Here is a 19943-nt window from a genome sequence, read left to right on the forward strand (position 1 = left end):
AGATAACATAACATTAATCAGAAATACAGTCCAGACATAGTTAATGTAGTAAATGACTATTCTAGATGGAAATTTTTAATGGAATATCTCCATAGGGGTACAGAGGAACATTTCCAGCAACCATCACTCCTGTGTTCTAATGCTACATTGTGTTAGCTAATGGTGTTGAAAGGCTCACTGATGATTAGAAAACCCTTGTGCAGTTATGTTAGCACATGAATAAAAGTGTGAGTATTCATGGAAAACATGAAATTATCTGGGCGGCCCTAAACCTTTGAACAATACTGTATGAAAGAATGATAAGTTTAAGTGATTTACAGGCCGCACTGTGGTGCAACACTGACTTGGCAAATATCAGCCTGGCACTAAGTTCCTGTCAACATATTTTCACAAAAATGGAAATGTTTACTTACCAAAAGCGTTTCTATAGCCCTATAAGGTGCAGTCAATTCCAGCCATTTTCAGTACAAAAAATCGCTAATATTTCATTTGTAAATAAAAATATGATGAGAAATACAGGGAATATTGGACGCGCATCGCAAGGTGCTTTTCCTCGAAAACGACCGATTCCTGGATTTTATACCGACTTCAAGACATGTTTTGGACAAAATAGTTTACTGGCTTGTTTCGTCTGGATGTCCAAGGTTGGATTATGGCCGTTTTTTGTGGAATATTTTCATCTGTGTGTAATAATGAACCCGGAAATGTGAGTCACGCTGTGTATGTTGAAGCCTTAGAGAACGGATGGATGGGTATTCGTTGTTTGTCGGACAAATGTGTTTATATTACCCGCTGTGGTAATCACATCTGAAAGTGGTTTATACCGGCGGATTCATGAGAATCTAAACTTTCCATCGGTGTATAGTGTTTGTATAATCGCATTTGCAGCTTCAGACATTTAAGGAAATGCTTATGCAGATCTCAACACTGAAGCGCAACGGGTTTTAACTCTCTGAACCCCAAGCAGTTTCTGGGTCATGTTTTGAAAAAAAATAAAAACAAAAAACTAACTGCTGTTACATTTTTAACCACTGTGGATACATTTTTCACACAACAAAACCACAAGGAGAGAGAAGTCTGTGCAGTAGAACACAATCATACAAACAAAAAAACAAAGTTAAATTAGTTTCATTATTTCTCTCTGAAAAGTTGGAGAAACCTGGAATTTCCAAGTGTAGCCATGTGGAAAATTCTCTGAGCACAAACAAACTTTGCATCATATATTTTAGCACTTGAATTTTTATTTTGTTTCTACAACTGTCTCCTCACCTCATTGTTTAACCAAAGTCTGCACTTCAGCCGAAAAGTCCCTACGATGTTGTCGCCTGACTGTTGGTCACAGCTGAGTCACTCATGGCTTCACGGTTGTGCTGAGGTGCAGATTTTATTTTATTTATTCATTTATTTTACAGAATCTAGTTACAGCAAAGGATTTAGTTTGGGCAGTTTTTATAATAAAACATGCACAAGTGATTTTGATTAAATATCTTGATTTTAAGTTTAAATTTGTTAATATGCTCCTGATTAAATCATTCTTCACAGATGAAAAAATCAAAATCTGACAATTACTGCTGTTTTTCGGTTTCTTTTTATAATAAAGGATGTAATTCATTAGTATGTCACATGAAGGTTGCCTTAAAATACCCAATTTATATCAGGTTATTAGAGAATTGCCATTAAGATATCAAGTGATCAAACAGTGACAAAAGCAAATGCTTCATGGCAGCCCCTTTTTGAAGTCAGTTGAGATTATTTTATATTTCTGTATTACACTTTATTTTTGGCAGATCTGAGAAACTGGCTTCAGATATTGAGCTGTTTTGATACGTCAGTCATGGCTCTGCCTTTAATAATGGTAGCTTGTGTAACAAAAACACAAAGACAGTGTGGTTGTAGACGTTCAACTTGCTGAACTGAACTTAAAACAGTGGATTTGCTCGAAAGCTCTCAGGTGTGAAAAACGTCCGTTCGCTGTGTCAACTCTCCCAGCAGCTGTCCAACATTTTCCAGCAGGTTTTGTCCACTTCACTGCAGAGTTCCCCCCCTGTTGGTTTCCTCCTGTGAGATTTTTGTCTTTGAAGCAGATATCTGGGCCCTGAGTCATTCCATCTAACAAGAACCCATGAGTTGAGTCACGGATCAGGATAGATGTTTGTCTCATGCTTCACCCAGAATATCATACCATCACAAGTGGAAAACTACTGTAAAATCTCCTTCGGCCCCTCAGGAGAGGACCACAGAAATGCAAAAGATCACAGTAACAAACCCACATCATAATGCCTCTCAGAGGTTTTTCCTCAGGAACGAAGCTTCGACTAGAATCGTCAGCACTGAACTGAGCTCTGTTATTTTCATACTGACTGTACCCTCTGAACCCCAAAACCCACCGGTGGGTTAAAAAAATGACCAGAATGATATCATTAATCACACAGAAACTACGAAAACAGACAGAATCATTAGATTTTCAACTTTCTGATGACTCTTAATCTACTCATCTGTGATGTGCTGTTCTGTTGAAGAAGTGAACAAAATCGAGGCAGAAAATTGTAATTTTTAGTCAGAATTACTTTACGTAGTGTCTCCTTAAATAGTCTCCAAAATATATCATTTGGACTAAAAAAATTCTGTAAAAAAACTAAACATTTTGTGCTCCTAGTTGCAGCTATGAAGCCCTTAGTGGCTCATTGATGACCACCAAACGTGTGAAACAACTTCAGGGACTACTAGAGTGAAACTCTGCAGGCTGTGTTTAGTGGGGGAGACAAGTATGGAAGCAAATTTAAAATGCAGAAAAATATGTTTAGTATGTAGAATCACCTTTTCTCCAGTACTGGGAACATCTGTGTCTGATCTGGGAAACATGTTGACTCCAGGTTTTCCCAATTTTTGTAAATAGTCAATTTCCCCTCTGTTTCGTAACGATTTGTGGCATTAAAGCTGAGCACAGAAGGCATGCTGGAGCTCTCTCGACTACTAGAGATGGTTGTGCAGTTTCCATAGACGTGCAAGACTTTACATTGCGGTGAGAAGTGCACCTACAGTGGATACGATGTGAAGGGGGCAAGAAAACAAGCAAAAATGCCCCGAAACCTGTTGAGGTTCGGGGGGTTAATTGTCTTAGAATACATAAAACTTATAGGGAGTGGGTTAAATGTTAGCATGCACAGTTCACTGAATACTATCACTGATGCATCTTAAATAACAGCAATGTGAGTGAAAATTCGCTGGATTTTGGTTGATAAAAAATATTAGAACTTTTACTAATACATATGGAATCACTTTAGATATGTTTAGGATTTTTTTTCAAAGATTTTTATTCATTTTTTGAAATATTTTTAATTTTTGAAATTTTTTTACAGTGTATTTCTTGCCAAATTTGGTGTTTTTTTTAAAACAAAACTTTTAAGGAAAACTTACGGAATTTTTGGAATTTTCTTCCTGAAGATTTTGCAAATTTTTATAAATTTGTGGAGTTTTTTGCTGAGTTTCTGGATTTTTTTTTCAGACAGTGGAACAACTCTTTTTGCTGCCTGTAAATGAAGACAACAGGAAGGTTAAGTGATTTGTGTTGCATTTATCATAGCTGCTGCTGCACACTGCCTTCATATGGCTGCCTTTTTCTGTCAGCCAGAATCGGAATGGTGTGTTTAACTGATTTTAGTCAAGCAAACAATGTAAACGATAGTTTTGCTGTCTAGCAAAGTGTTTTAGGTTCAAGTACAGTTGTTTTGTTTCCCCACAGTGTGTGGTTATCGGACTGCTTTGCCGTCACTTCAGATCCAACTGTTCCTCTTCACACTGATGTCACTTGCTGAGTGGTGCCAGAATAATGTCATGCTTTCCTGGTTGGTCGATGGCCCGCTGTGCGAGACTGTTCATGAGGCTGTTTTGACTCCTGTGTAGCACACATGTGCCTTGACTGATTCATCAGACTTGTCTCACCCCACTGTGAGGGCGGGGAGAGGCTTCCTGTAGTGGTTAACACCCACAAGAGACCTGTGGATTAGAGAGAGAGGGGAGAGAAAGAGGATTATTTGTGCCGTAGGAACTCATGCTCGTTTATTTTTTCCATTGGGTAGATTTACACCGGCTTTCAACACATACAGTATAAAACACAGTAGTAAAATTGGCTTTAACCCTCCAGTTGTCTTCATTTATGGGCACCAAAAAATATTGTTTCCTTGTCTGAAAAAAAATAAAATAAAATTCTGCAAAAAAGTTCCTCAAATTTCTGAAAATTTGCAAAACCTTCAGGAAGAAAATTCCAATAATTCCTTTAAATTTTCTCTTAAAAATTATTTTATATAAATCGCCATATTTGGCAAAAAATCATGTAAATATTTTTTAAAAATGAGTAAAAATCTTCCAAAAAAAATCCTTAAAATATCTAAAGTGATTCTGTATATATCAGTAAAACTTCTATCATTTTCTTTAAGAACACTCACAAAAAAATCAACCAAAATGAGGACATATTTAATCCCGTTTTTTTTTTTTTTGTGAGTTGTTCTTAAGAAACTTTTTTTTTAACATTTCTTTTTTATCACCAAAAAATGTTCAAAAATTTCCCAAAAATGTTGAAAATGTGGACATCAGAAGGTTCACTGTGAAAATTGTTTCCCCCCCACCACATTTTCAAACTTTAAAGCGGATCAATTTGACCTGCAGGACACACGCAGGTTAAGATTCTAACATAAAGCTCATTCAAAGCTGCGCTAATCAGTATGTCAAAACACATTATAAGCTACATTGTCATGATTTGCAAAGTGAAGCTGCTCAAAATAACTTTATGCCTTTTCTTTGACTACTTTGTAGAAATCAGCATTTGAAGTCATCCACTCCGTTGGTAAAGCTGTTTTTTTCCCCTCTCAGGCAGGCAGCAGCGAGCAGCCACCATGCTGTCTTTAGACGAGCCGCTGGACTTGAAGCTCCCGTCGGGACGAACGGCTGGTCCAGTGACATTCGGAAAGAGGGCTTGTCCTTCCTCCATCTGCGCCCCCCTCAGTGCCACACGACCACGACTCCAGTGTACAACCTTCCCATCACCACCTTCCTCTCCAGGTGAGAGTTCACCAGAAACACTGAAGAGCAACATGCAGCATCCCTAAACCTATTTGCCATCATTTCCACTCTCAGTAACACACACGACGTGCCTTTGATGATGCAGCGGCTGACCCTGTGCCTGTGATAATGCAATAGTGGAATAAGTCCGTTTTCTGTTCTCACTGTCGGAGTAACTTAATATTGCAAATCCAATTCAATGCACATTAATTGTCCCGTGCCAGCGTGATAACAAGAGGAGTGTGACACCGACATGATGCGAAAACCACAGCACGGCCTCAGTGAATGCTGGTGTGCTCCTGTGCCGTCGTCTTTAAGAGCTTCCCATGCTCCTGTCTGGCTCTGCATTATTATAAGTGTCAGTGATACCTGCCAACACCACGCAGAGTTGGACGGATGACAAATTAAAAGAAAAACTCCGTGGCCTTTGCAGTTATTTAATCCCAACCAGTCTGACATCTATCGGAGGTTTTGGTTAGACAGCACTCTCCATCATCAAAACACCAAATGAGGAAGTTTTTCTTTGAAGATGAGTGTTTTCATCCCTCCTGTAGAGTTAAACTACTAATGTGAAGGTGCACCAAAGCTGTTTCAGTGGAGCACAGTAGTCCACCATCTAACTAGGACCCTTTATGGGGGATTTTCCTTTAATTTGTCACCCATGTGCAGCCTGTGAATGCCGTGGAATATGTAGCTGCTAAACAGTCTGATACTTTCTCTGCTCTGCTAAAAATACAGTAAACACTGTCTTTATCTGCCAGGTGGTCAGAAGCATGCCTGTATCTGCTTTATGGGTTGATAATATGTTAGTGTTGTTTCGTACGGGTTTGGTATAATCTTTTTTTTTTTTTTCTAAATGTGACATCTCAAAATATCGTCTGTCACAGTGGCTGACTGTACCTGCTGTCACCTCAATGCAAGCAAAGTTAGGACTCAGAATCTTCTTGTTGAAAAGGTTTTCACCCTGTCAGCAGGTTGTTATGATGTTTTTGATACGCCAGAAAACATTTAATGAGTGAAACAAGAAGCTCCATCTTATTATTTCTGCATTGAAACTACAGTGCACTGTCTCAGATATCCTTTTGTCACCTCCAGGGTAGCTCTGGTTCACCATTTCTTTCACTCATTGTTAGAGGTTGGCAGACAGAGATTATTGTAGCAGCAGATGGGTCCCCCCACATAAAGAGCCGGGTTCTGCTCAAGGTTTCTTTCCGTTAACCCTCCTGTTGTCCTCATTTTTGGACACCAAAAAAAATCCAAAAATTCAGCCAAAAAATTCCTCAAATTTCTGAAAATTTGCAAAAACCTCCAGGAAGAAAATTCCAATAATTCCTTAAAGGTTTCCCTTCAAACTTTTATTTAAAAAAAACAAACAAATTTGGCAAGAAAATTATTGTACATATTAATAAAAAAGAATAAAAATCCCCCCCCCCCCAAAAAAATCATAAAATATCCAAATATCCAGCAAAATTCACTGGATTTTAGTTTATTTTTTTGTGAATGTTCTGAAGAAACATTTTTAACATTTCTTTTTTTCCACAAAAAAATGTTCAAAGATTTCCCAAAAATGTTGAAAATTTGTGGACATCAGAAGTTTCACTGTGAAAATTATTTTTTTTCCCCCACATTTTTAAACTTTAAAACAGGTCAATTTTGACCTGCAGGAAAACATGAGGATTAAAAGGGATTTTTTTTTCTTGCCACTGTCACCTTAGTCCTGCTCTGGGGGTTCAGGGGTTCTGTAAAGCATCTGGAGACAATTTGACCTGTAATTGGCGCTATATAAATAAAATTGAATCGAATTGAATTGAGCTGCGTGTTTTCTTATTGTCAATCAAGGCAAATGCTCTGTAGACAAGCTGCAGCTTTTCATCTAAATAAAGAATATACAGAATTACCGGAGGTGAAGACACAAAAGCAGATTGTGCCTGTTAAGAGAGAACTGCACACGCTTCAGGGTTGGAAAACCTCTACCTAGAATCAAATGTTACACCACGGTTTGCTGCAGGGTCTTTGAGAACTCTTGGGCCTTATAATGAGGACATCGGTTAATTCTCAATCAAGTGGAGAAAATTTAGAAACGCCCGACCTCTTGTGACTTTCAGACAGTCATCTAGATTGGTTAAATTACTGAGATCGTCACGTTTCACTAACAAGAAAAGTTGAGTGTCAGGAGCATTGCAGTGGTAGCTTGTATTGAAATGATGAATCCATTGAAAAAGCCCTCATTGTAACATAAATTGGTGGATATTAAAATAGCCAGGAGAGTGATGAAACACTGCACAGCCCGACAAAACCAACAAAGATCCTTTACTTCTGTGTCCCATCTAGATTCGCAGTCTTCCTCTCAAGAACGACCCGGGTCCTGCTTCATCCCTCCAGCCATGGACCTCAGCCTGTCGCCTTCCTCCCGCCACGCCTCGTCCCTCTCCCCATCTCCCTCCTCCCCCTCCTCCCCATCTCCCTCCTCACCCCTGGAGTCCCCCCACAGCAGCAGCAGCCCTCAGCCACATCTCTTCTCTCGGGTGAGTCCAGGCATCTGAACAACGAGACTCTCCAGCAGTTAATAGCTGCCGGGACAGCAAGGCTCAGATTGTTCTCACTTTGTCACTCCATGTGTGTGTGTTGTGCACTGGAAAAAATGCCCCTCTAAAAACAAGAAAAAAAAAACTTATTCATTTTCACCTTGAAATAAGTAAAAAAAAAATATCTGCCAATAGAACAAGTGAAAAAAAGGCTTGGTAAGATTTCTTGAAATAAGATGTGATTTTTAGAATCTTGAGATCTTAAAATTAGCTGGGAAAACTTATTTTAAGGTGTATTTTCCAGGATTGTCAAGCTTAGGTGTCTTAACCCTCCCGCTGTCCTCATTTACGGCACCAAAAAATGTTGTTGCCTTGTCTGAAAAAAATCCAAAAATTCTGCAAAAAATTCCCCAAATTTATAAATAATTTGCAAAAATCTTTAGGAAGGAAATTCCTTAAAAGTTTTCCTTAAAAGTTTTATTTAAAAAAAAATCTCCAAATTTGACAAGAAATAATTTTAAAAAATATATATATTTTTTTAAATGTGAATATTTTCAAAAAATGAATAAAAATCTTCCAAAAAATCCTAAAAATATCTAAAGTGATTCCATATACATTAGTAAAACTTCCGATATTTTCTTTACGAACATTCACATTTCTCTGGATTTTGTTTGATTTTTTCTGAATGTTCTTAAAGAAACATTTTTTAAGCATTTCTTTTTTTCCACCAAAAAAATGTTCAAAAATTTCCCAAAAAATTTTGAAAATGTGGAAGTTTTCACTGTGAATATATATATATTTTTCCACATTATTAAACTTTTAAAAGGGTCAATTTGACCCCCAGGACGACACGAGGGTTTAAACAAGATAATTTCAAGATTGTTTGACTTAAAAAAATATTTAAGATGCGTTGTCTTAAAACAAGTCCCTCCATCTTGCTGAAATGTCGTTTGTTAAGTGAATTTATCTTTAATCAAGTGGGGTGAGACATTCTGACTAAAAATAAGACAAATAGACTTGGTAAGATTTGGAGTTTTTGCAGTGTGGTGTGTATTTGAGAACAAAATAAAAGCTGCTTTTGAAGACGGATGTGGTCTGACTTACGAATACTTACTAAATACTCCTATTATAATGTAGCAATGGCTGCTAAATAGTGGATCAGAACACCACAAAGATGTGATGCTTGCTTTGTTTTCGGCACTTTTAATGTTTTGGCCCGAGTAATTCAGCCACTTCAGTCGAAAAATGCTTTTGGTAGATGCGCTTGATTAAATGTCATATTGATTTAACAATTATTTTTTATAAACAACGCATTTAAACAATAGTAAATGCAGATACAATGTCTTTGGACGGATTTAGTCCACACATCCAAGTATTCCTGTTACAAACATTACATCGTCTCCTGACCACAAGTACTTCAGCTGATTATGATCGTTTTGCACAAATGTTGGAATTGTTTCCTTTCACCTGAAATGTCACTGTGTCCATGTTGTTTTCCGCTGTTTACACCTCCTTCTTCTTCTGTAGTTTCATGCCACTGACTGTTCGTCTAAAGGCACTTTACTTCTGATATCCGAACGACCACTTACCAGAAAACATCTGTTGACATTTACGTCATGGATTTAGTCACAAAGCCAAACACCACAACACTGCTGTGGGCATGTGGTGGTTCGGAAGCAAATGAAAAAGAAGAGCTCAATACGGCAAAAGGGTGTCAGTTAAAGTTAATTTAAAACTAATAAGGAATTCAAATGAACAGAACAAGACTACTCAGTTGTTATTTTTCATTAATTTTGTGTGACAGCATGTTCACTACAGCTCAACACTGGAACTTACAGGTGTGTTGTTGTTTGGCTTTGTAGATGGGTGTGGTCTGACACATGAACTCATGTAATCATTATCTAATGTGTTAATGACTATTAAGCACTCATGTGTCACAACACCCAGCGTTGCAGCTGCTGTGATCCCTTCACAAGATGGTCCCAGTATTATGTGTGTGTTTCCATCAGATTAGATAGTCACAGCTGCACTTCTTTTGTCATTTCACGAGATGTATTTCTAAAGACTGAACTCCCATTGCACAGTGCGGCTCCATGAAGGACACAAAGAGTCCGGCCACCTCCATATCTCACCTGAAGATCTCATAACAGAGAGACCTGTGGCTCTTTTCATAATGGAGCCACAGGTCTATTATTGCTGGCTGAGCAGGTCACAAAGTCTGGCATATGAATGTTGCTCACTATTACATGTGAATTTGCAGGTTGGATCACATGTAGGACATTTGTTTTGATTTGCAAAATGCGTCAGCTTGCATGATGCAAATTTGGTGACTAAACTCTCTGCTTTGAATCAGAGTCCAGTCGGTGACGTGTCTTCTGTTGAGACACAGATGTGATGAAGCTGGTGTTGCAGTCAAACTTCAAGTGATCCTACCCACAGGCAGATTTTTCTAAAGTCATATAATTTAATTTAGTCTGTCCTGTGTGCTTTTTCTGTTATGCCTGAGAGATGAAAGTTAAAATATCAAAACAATACATGACGGGTTGCTTTGCATTTTTGTGGCTTTTAAAATATACTGTAGGTGAAATGATGTGACAGTGGTTATTCCAAGTTTAAGAAATGTTCAGCATTTTTGGAATTTATTTGCTTTCTTGCAGAGCGTTATAGTGGTGCCTTAAGGTTTGTAAACCCTTTAAATTTTTTGTACTTCTGCATTAATATGAACCAAAACAAAGATCCAGTGTGTGTAATGCTGTATTGTTGAGGGACATTCGGAGGTGGTGGAAACTTTAAGATCAAATTGAAACAAAGTCACTGTGACACTATGTTTCATTTTTTGCATTTTAATACAGACAAATTACCAACAAGGTTGCTGTCATTTGCACTTTTTTCTGTGTCTGTTGTCAGACAGTAGAACAAGTATAAAATAGTGACTGAAACAAAACCAATATGACTTCGTGTTAACCAGCATTCACTCCAGAGTGACTTCTAAACTGTGGCTCTGCACTGCCAAACTACCACGACATTTTCTGTCACACACGAGTTAAAAAGATCGTCTGCGCTGTAAATCCGTGTCCGTGTATTCCATGTAAAGTTAGCGCTCACAGAGAAGGTTAGACGTCACAGAAAGTCCCGGTCTCACACAACCATTCGTGTACTCTACTGTTCAAAAGTTTGACCATTTCATGTTTTCCATGAAAACTCTTACTTTTATCCATGTGCTAGCATAACTGCAAAAGGGTTTTCTAATCATCAATGAGCCTTTCAACACCATTAGCTAACACAACGTAGCATTAGAACACAGGAGTGATGGTTGCTGGAAATGTTCCTCTGTACCCCTATGGAGATATTCCATTAAAAATCAGCTGTTTCCAGCTAGAACAGTCATTTACCACATGAACAATGTCTACACTGGATTTATCAATCATTTAATGTTATCTTCATTCACAAAAATGCTTGTCTCTCACAAATAAGGACATTTTACGTGACCCCAAACTTTTGAACAGCAGTGGATGTGTCAGCTGTTTCGCTGCACGCTGTCAATCAAACACACAGAGACAGTCTTCATCCTGAAGCAGGCGTAGACAGTGTTATGGAAACTCTGCGATGTCGAGAGAAGAATGAGGAGGCAGACACTCGTTAGACTCAGGTGGCTTAGGTTGAGAATAAGGTTAAGTGATGTCAGGAGAAGCAATACAGCAAAGCAACACATTCATATGAGCATTACCAGCATCAATTCTGAGGATTCTCTTCGGGTGTATAAGGAGTTGGGAGGAATGCCATATTTAGATTAAGCCCAATATGGAGACAACTTGTCTGCTCAAGAATGTCAACTAGACAATATCTAATCATAATGTTCTCATACAGCACTTGTCTTTGCAGCATTTGCCTTTCTCAGGGCCATATTTAGTACAGAGGGAGCCTAACCATTCCTCAGTTTGGGAGAAGCAAAGAGGAACAAGAGTCAAAGGTCATAACCTATAGAATAATTTGAGCTGATGATAGGATCTACCACTTGATTTAAGGTGATTGAAGTTGACGGATGCAACCTGCATAATATTCTGGAATGTCTTCAACTAACAGCTACAAGGAAGTGCCTCAGTGAGGGGAAAGAGAGTAACTTTCCTTCACAGACAGCAGCAGCTCAGCTACGTTTGAAGCTACAGACACCGAAACAGACCGTTTGTAGGTTTAGAAGGTTACACACTAATGGTAACATGAGCCATCTTTGCAGTACTTTGAGCTGAAAGTTAAAGAGACACATTCTGGAGACACGAGTGACTTTTTGATTGATTTGCCGAAAAGGCGCACAAGATGCAAGTTAGCTAAGTTGCTGTTCGCTGCAGATTTGCATTTAGAATACACAGACAGACACGATCTTCTTGTCTTACTCTCAGCAAGAAGGCAAATGTCTCTGAAAATGTCAAACTATTTCTTTACCTTGTGTCTGTTTGTTGGAAGAAACCACTGTCCTTATTGTATTTTGCTGGACAGCTGCTGCAGTCTGACGGAGCTTTTTGTCTTCTTTGACAGACATGACCAGTGTGTGCTAAATGTGACTGGAGGAATAAAACTCCCTCTGTTTCATTAAAAAATGCACTGTTCTGTGTAGGTGTGTGTCTTCCCCTAATCAGTGAATCTTGTGGAAAGGCATGACCACGGTCTTCTCAGAATAATCCGAGCGGGGACTGATTGTGGCTGAATGTGCTCCACTCTTCTTCAGCAGGATTGAATTGAATTGAATTGGGATCCTGGGAGTGAATCTAATTTGTCGGTGCAGTGTCTGCACACAGCACACAGTCGGCCAGTGACTCTGTCTAAATCAAATTCTAGCCATGCTTGAATGGTAAAACATCAAATACAGAGCTTCTTTTGTTAGAGCACCAAATCTCCCCTCTTGGCCCAGATTAATCGTTTAGCTCAGAAAGTGCCTTTTTGAATTGGTCTAAATCATCAGAATTAAGAAGCATTCATTCATGTTCCCCTGACATACTTATTAGTTTGGCAAAAATGCCTTTGAAACTGTTTTTGTACACAGTAATTCATTTACCCGGTAAGTGTAAATTTCCATTATAAATTTAGAACTCCAAAAAAGCCCCTTTTAACACAGCACAAATTCAGCATTTCATGAACAAATGTAGAACAGGTGGTTTCTTTCTTTTTATAAAGTTTACACTAAGCCAAGCTACATAGCACTGAAGCTACAATATTAACAATATTAAAGTGGTTTAAAGCTTTGCCAACAATCATAGACTTCAGTGTAAACAAGACAAGAGACTCTGCTGCAGTAATTATCCATCTTTATTCTGCCATCTCCTATTTGCTCAGATCAGTCATTACAGGGTTCAATATTACATCTGCTTACTGCTTTCACTGTTCAGGGTGACGCCTGGAGCGTAGAAATTAAAATTTATTCTATGTTTCTTGTAAAGAACTGATGAAATTAAAGCCTTGCTCCCCTAAAATGTGTTCTTCTCCAGCAGTGCTGGATATCTTAGTGCTTTTAAAGAATCCTGTATCTGTTCATAATGGAGCATAATAGATCAGAGTTTTGTTTATTTACTGTTATTTACATTGTTTTATTAGAGTCTTATTACTACACATCTTACACTTTCACAGTGAAGTATTTGCTAAAACTAAAGTAAGAAAAAACCTAAATTGTTGGTATTTGAACTGCCCTGAGAGGATTTATGGTGTGATTTGGTTGGAATAAAGTTGAACTAAATCAAATTAAAGTCTTTAAAAACTATGAATCAAGGTCAGAAGTTCATCTGAGCAGTTATTCCCTCTTGGCTCCTCATGATTACAGTCTGAATGTGACCTCCGTGACCTTTCTCCTCCTCTCTTTCAGGAAGCAGCTCATCATCGAGGTGTGGAAGGCGGAGCTTCCCCGCCGGGTTATCCGTTTTATTTCCCGATCAGAAGCCCACCGAGAGGCTACAGCTTCCCATCCTCCCTGTTCATTGGTCAGAACAGAGAGAAGCCGGTTTCCCCGGAGCCCTCGCTGGATGGTCAGCTGGCCTGCCGCTGGATGAAGGTAAACATGTCTAGTTCAGTATTCCACGAAAGTTTCTGTTCATGAAATCTCACCTGAAATTGCGTGAACATTCGGCCTCTTCAAATAAGTTTGCTTCATATTAATTTAGTACAAAAAATGACCATCCAACCAGATTGAACAACAGCTATGTTCAATTTTTGCTGTAAGAAAAAAAAAAAAAGACTGCAACTTATACAGTGACCACTAGGTGGAGCTAACAACTTAAGAATCATAGAAGAGACAGATGACCACCAAAGGTTAAATACTTAAAATGAGTGCATCCACTAGAATTTACTACTGAATAATATTTAATGTTTATCAAGACAAATAAAGAAATAATTCACAGCAACAACAAAAAGTAAAGGAACTTCTCTTATTCTTTCATAAAATGTATTTACCATTTTTCTCTGTTTTACACCTTTGTAAATCTTTGGGTTTTGGGTTGTCGGTTGGGTGAAAAAGCAAACAATGTAAAAGTAGAAATGCTGTGATCCACATGCTGATATTTGTACCAGTAGTAGTACAAGGTGGACCTACAGTATGTCAGAGGAGTGGCAGTAAGTTGCAGATAGAGCAACACTAAAAAAACATTTTTAGTGCTGCAGGGTGAAACTGATAGGATCCTGTCAAGCAGAAACACACTGGTAGTCTTTTGCAATGATACTGAAACTAAACCTAAGACACGTGTCTCATATTTAGGACTGATACTGGACCATGTAGTCACTCAGGTGTGACTCTATTGTTGCTGTCGCATGATCTAAATGACAAACTTAAGTGTCTGTTTGGCAGGATGAGGTATTTTGGCAGTTTCCGTATCACCACTGATAAAGTGTCATTTTGATTTGGCTGCACAGATAATTGTTACGGCTCTGGGCCGCTGGGCTCCTCCTCCATTCTCATTTTCATTGTGTACATCTGTGAGCAGCCTGTGAGCATGTAAAAGCCTGTAAAAATAAATCCCAGCTTGTCACTCCAATTCCTGTTAGTTCTATTATTCTTTCCTTTCATTATTACCACTCGGCTACCCTAGACAGCCGGGTTGTAACATAATGATATACCAATCAATCAATCAAGCTATATTTATATAGCACTTTTCATACAATAAAATTGCAACACAAAGTGGTTTACAATGTTAAAAACATTGAATTAATAATAATAATAATAATAATATGTTCAATTTATATAGTGCCTTTCACAAACCCAAGGTCGCTTTACATAAACAAAGAGAACAAGAACAAAACAAAACTACAAGGAGTAGGAGGCAAAATGATTATTGAAAAGATGAGTTTTGAGCAGAGATTTGAAAGTAGAGGAGTGACAATCACGGAGGGATTGGGGGAGTGAGTTCCAGAGCTTAAAAACAAAATTAAAAACAAGACATCCTGTCCCTCCCACCCTAGACACACACACACACACACACACACACACACACACACACACACACACACACGGCACTACCGATCATGGTCGTCCACACTGGGAGGAGCTGCAGCCCATGAATACTGGGAAACGCCGGCACCCGGACCCTGACAGACGGGTGGACCCCCACGCTGAGGTGGGAAGCCCCCAAACCACCAGCAGCAGACCAGATACAGCCTCCAGTGTGGAGAAGCCCCCTGAGGAAACACTGGAGACACTGGAAAAAAAAACAACAACTTTAAAGTCTAAGGGCTGTACAATAAGATAAAGTGAACAGTTAAAAGAATAAATATACGTAAGATAATAAATAAAGAATGATAAGAACATAAGGATTTAAAGGTCAATTAAAAGCCTGATTAAAAAGGCGCATGTTTAACCTTCTTTCAAAAATATCGACTGTCTCTGCAGTCCTGAGGTTCTCCAGAAGGCTGCTCCACAGGTGGGGGCCTTAGTGGCTAAATGCCGCCTCACCGTGGGTTTAAGTTTTGGCTTGTGGTATGGATAAAAGGCTGCTGCCAGAGGACCTCAGGATCTGCGAGGGTCGATATGTTAAAAGAAGATCAGATAAATAAGAAGGGGCAAGGCCATTAAGACTTTTACAAACTAATAAAATGATCTTAAAATCGATCCCAAAGCAGACGGGGAGCCAATGCAGCGACTTTAAAACTGGTGTGATGTATTCCCATCCTCTGGTCCTCGTCAGAACACGTGCGGCTGAATTTTGCAATAATTGGAGATTGAAAATACTCTTCTTGGGAAGACCAGAGAGCAGGGAATTATAATAGTCGAGACAACAGGAGATAAAAGCATGCATTAGCAAGTCCATGCTGGCCTGAGAGAGAAACAGGCAGATTCCGGCTATGTTCTTCCGATGGTAAAAGCTTATTTTTGTAATTTTTTTTAATGTGTGGGATAAAATTCAGCTCAGAGTCGAAAGTCAACCTCAGGTTTTTTATGGCTTGTGCTGGTTTAAAATCTTGTAATTTTGATAAAGTTTCTCTCTCCGGCCTTGAGGATCTATGATAAAAACTTCAGCTTTGTCCTGATTGAGGTGTCATGATTAGCTATTATAGAGCCAGGTGTTGTTTTCTTACGCATTTCTTAATTTATTTACTATTATTATCATCACTTTTAGGTTAGGACTTTCGCCTTGCAGCAAGAAGATCTCTGGTTCAAATCCCGGGGTGGGCCTGGGATCTTTCCACATGGAGTTTGCATGTTCTCCCTGTGCATGCGTGGGTTTTCTCCGGGTACTCCGGCTTCCTCCCACAGTCCAAAAACATGCTGAGGTTAATTGATAACTCTAAATTGCCCGTAGGTGTGAATGAGAGTGTGATTGTGTGTCTGTATATGTAGCCCTGTGACAGACTGGCGACCTGTCCAGGGTGTCCCCTGCTTTCGCCCGAGTCAGCTGGGATAGACTCCAGCACCCCCCACGACCCTAGTGAGGATAAAGCGGTGTATAGAGGATGGATCATCACTTTTAGCCTTGTCCTCTTGTTTTTACTCTCTATTTTTGCTCTGCTTCTAAACTTTGTTTTTAAATGGTGTTATATAAATAAAGATATAAATTAGTATTTATGGAACAGATCAATGATGAAATCTTCAACAATATTTTTATGATGAAATTATCTCATTGCTTTTGAATCAGTCATTATTGCTCTTTATATAAACTGTGGTTAATCTGGTGGACTTCACAGTTTTTTTGTCTGTTTTTTTAAATATTTTATGACTGTGTTTTGGAATGGAAACATCCATCTGGAATCAATTCAATCAATCAACAGCAGTGAAACTCCCTTTTATTTTACTATAAATGAAAAGATTACCAAATGGTTTTGATGATTTAACGGCTTCATAAAAGCGTAAATGAGTCAGTCAGATCACTAAACTTATAATTTGAGAAACAGCTCTTTATTTGTTTGAATGAAATAAACTACAATGAGATCATAGAACAGAATATTATCATCTCTGGGTGAAGTTAAATACAACAATCACATTTGAGCGTTTACTGTCATCAATCATCAGTTTCATGCCCTGACTCCCCTTCCCTCTCCTCCTCTGTGCTGCAGTGCCACCTCCTGTTTGACTCGCTGCAGGACCTGGTGGATCACATCAACGACTTCCACGTCAAGCCTGAAAAGGATTCCGGGTACTGCTGCCAGTGGGAGGGATGCGCTCGAAACGGAAGAGGCTTCAACGCCAGGTAATGTGTAAATGCACAGGTATCAGTTAGATGAGCTGTGCAAATGCTGATGTCCTGTATGGGCAGTGAGCCACTACAAAACACATGAGTCGTGGAGTCACATGAAGGGCAGGACACATGACAGGACATGAGAAACAGATTAGAAAACATTAAAAAAAAAAAAACAGTTAAACATAGGAGTGTAAACACGACAACGAGTGTTCGATGCGTTATGTGTGGGGATGTGCTGGTCTCATTTCTACACAGCTTTTCTCCCAGTCTTCCGGTTTGTTTATGACGTAACACAAATATGTTCCTAATCAACGTATCTTTACCACTTCCTCTCAGCCAACCACACATACATTACATGGGGAAGAACTTGCCACAGTGGTAAGCCAAGTAATTGAGAAAAAGCTTCAAAAAAATGTTGTATTTTAACCACAAGTGTCCTACTTTCTGAAATCTAACCAAGAGATTTTGGTGCCTAATCTTAACCACACAGTTTGAGAAATTAGACAGTAAACAACAAGTTAAAACAAGGTTTAAATCTAAGAATGATTTTTCTACTGGGGACACTAACCCTGGTCTTCTAAAGTCAAAGTCCTGTAACTGACTTACACATCCATCCTCCTTATGCGGACTTCGTCAGACTGGAAGCCTTTTCTACTGTATTGCAGTCTTTTGTTTTAGGAAGAAAAAAATGTGAATACAGTTTAGTAATATACAGAACATCATTTTTCAGAGACAGAGTGGTGAGATGATGTCACCATCAGGGAGTGATAAGTGTAGCCAGAACACAAGTATTATTGTTTTATGGCTAATATGTTGAAGCATTTCTGTTTTGTTTTTTTGCAATGATTTACATTTAATTTGCTTGCTATGACTGGTGGGATTGTATAGTGGAACTGCATGATACCAAAAGAGCTCCACACTCAGGGGATCAGTAGTCTGGTGTTGTTAATGTTAAAGCTGTCGGTTGGTTGATCAGCCTCTGAGAGGACAAAAACTGATTCTCTGTAAAGTGCTCAAATCACATGAAGTCGGGATGACTCCATTATCTATCAATGGCGAGCGATAGGAATTCCATAAAATTCCCAATTCATCCATCAAATCATCATAAGCCATTAATTATTTGTTGCAGAAGAACATGTTTCGTTCCTGTATCAGAAAGTGACTCGGGCGGGGCGTGGTTATGGCGCTGAACTAAGCACACGTTGTTTCTGTAGGCTCCTGGCGATATTTCTGAAAAATCCTGCAATTTCTCCTTAAACTACACAACAAAGGATAACTCATATCTGCGTTGATCCTGGTATACCCGCGACATCATGTCACCGAAGAAAGCTAAAAATAAAACAACTTTGTGCGAGGAAGACGACGTCCAAGATACTAACTACCAAGCTAACTCACCAGGCGATGCTAGCTCTGTGTGTCAAGAGGAAGGAGAAGGCGCTGATACAACTGCGGCACGCAGCATGGACCTCGGGCAGGTACTCGACATTATAAGAAGTGATTTCTCCTTAAAAATTAACGAGGTCCTGGTCGCAATTCAGGATGTTAAGAAAGAAGTGCGGGACTTTTCGACACGCTTGGATGAAGCAGAAGGGCGCATTAGCAATGTGGAGGACACAATTAACTCAGAGAAAGCCAAGTCCGATACGCTCGGTAAACAAGTGACACTCCTCGCAAACAAACTTGACGAGCTCGAGAACCGCTCACGCCGATCCAACCTTCGGATAGTCAACTTGCCAGAGAAGATGGAGGGAAACGATGCCGTGACGTTCCTGGAGAAATGGCTCCCAGAAGCGCTGGGACCAGCGACATTCCCAATACCACCGCTCATTGAAAGAGCACACAGACTGCCCGGCCGCACGCAACCGGACCGATCAACAAGACCGAGAGTCCTCATCGTGAAGTTTTTAAACTTCCAAGATAAAGTCCGAGTGATGCGAGCGGCCAGGGCCAAGGGCAAGGTGTTTTGCAGCGGCCAAGAGATCATGTTCTTCCCGGATCTTTCCACGGAGCTCCACCGGCGAAGGAAGGGATTTGACCGTGTGAAACAACAGCTGATGTCAATGAACATTCGATACGGAATAATCTACCCAGCGAAGTTACGAGTGACGTCTGATGGACAAACACGTGAGTTTGAATCCCCAGCTGAGGCTGAAAAATTCATCCAGGGTTTACAGACCACAAAAGACTCTAGTAATGACTAAAATGATCTGCTGTATCATTTACTTGCCTGTAACAAATTGATAATATGGGCCTTTAGGGCCAGACCTACAGATAGCTTTCCTAGAAGACAGCCAGGATACAAATGTCAACGGTATACATTTTACCTGTTTTATTTTTTAATTTTTCTCTTTAAATATTCTGTCAGTGTAGTTTACACCTTTTTTGTTGCCAGGAGACATAACTGTCTCGCTAGTTCTGTTATAATGACAGCTTGGGTTAGTGGAGCTGCTCCCTTGTTTACATTGGATCAGTGTATGCACTTAACTGGACCCCCAAGTCAGGGGGAGGGGTGGGATGAGGAAAGTGATGTCCTGTTCAGGTTGACAACACAGGGGTACTGTTATTGGCAGGTTTTGAGGTGTTTGTTTTGTTTTTTTGTTGTTATTCCTTTTCTCTTTTCAGTACCTTGCCATTCACTTTCTGCTTATGCACTCCCGATACTACACATACTGAACAAATGCACCTACAACTAAAGAAAGATAATATGCTG

General features: G+C 39.3%; 1 protein-coding gene across 1 annotated transcript in view; it reads left to right on the forward strand.

Annotated features, from left to right (window-relative positions):
• Positions 1-19943, forward strand: part of LOC110963588 (zinc finger protein GLIS2-like) — a 51746-nt gene that overhangs the window by 16716 nt on the left and 15087 nt on the right. Inside the window, exons 2-5 of the mRNA XM_051945816.1 lie at positions 4870-5058; positions 7390-7583; positions 13435-13620; positions 17109-17242. Of these exons, the coding sequence (XP_051801776.1) occupies positions 4893-5058; positions 7390-7583; positions 13435-13620; positions 17109-17242 (680 nt within the window). The 5' untranslated portion in view covers positions 4870-4892. The remainder of the gene's footprint in view (positions 1-4869; positions 5059-7389; positions 7584-13434; positions 13621-17108; positions 17243-19943) is intronic.

This window comes from Acanthochromis polyacanthus, chromosome 3 (assembly GCF_021347895.1).
Source record: "Acanthochromis polyacanthus isolate Apoly-LR-REF ecotype Palm Island chromosome 3, KAUST_Apoly_ChrSc, whole genome shotgun sequence".
In the NCBI taxonomy this organism is placed as follows: Eukaryota; Metazoa; Chordata; class Actinopteri; family Pomacentridae; genus Acanthochromis; species Acanthochromis polyacanthus.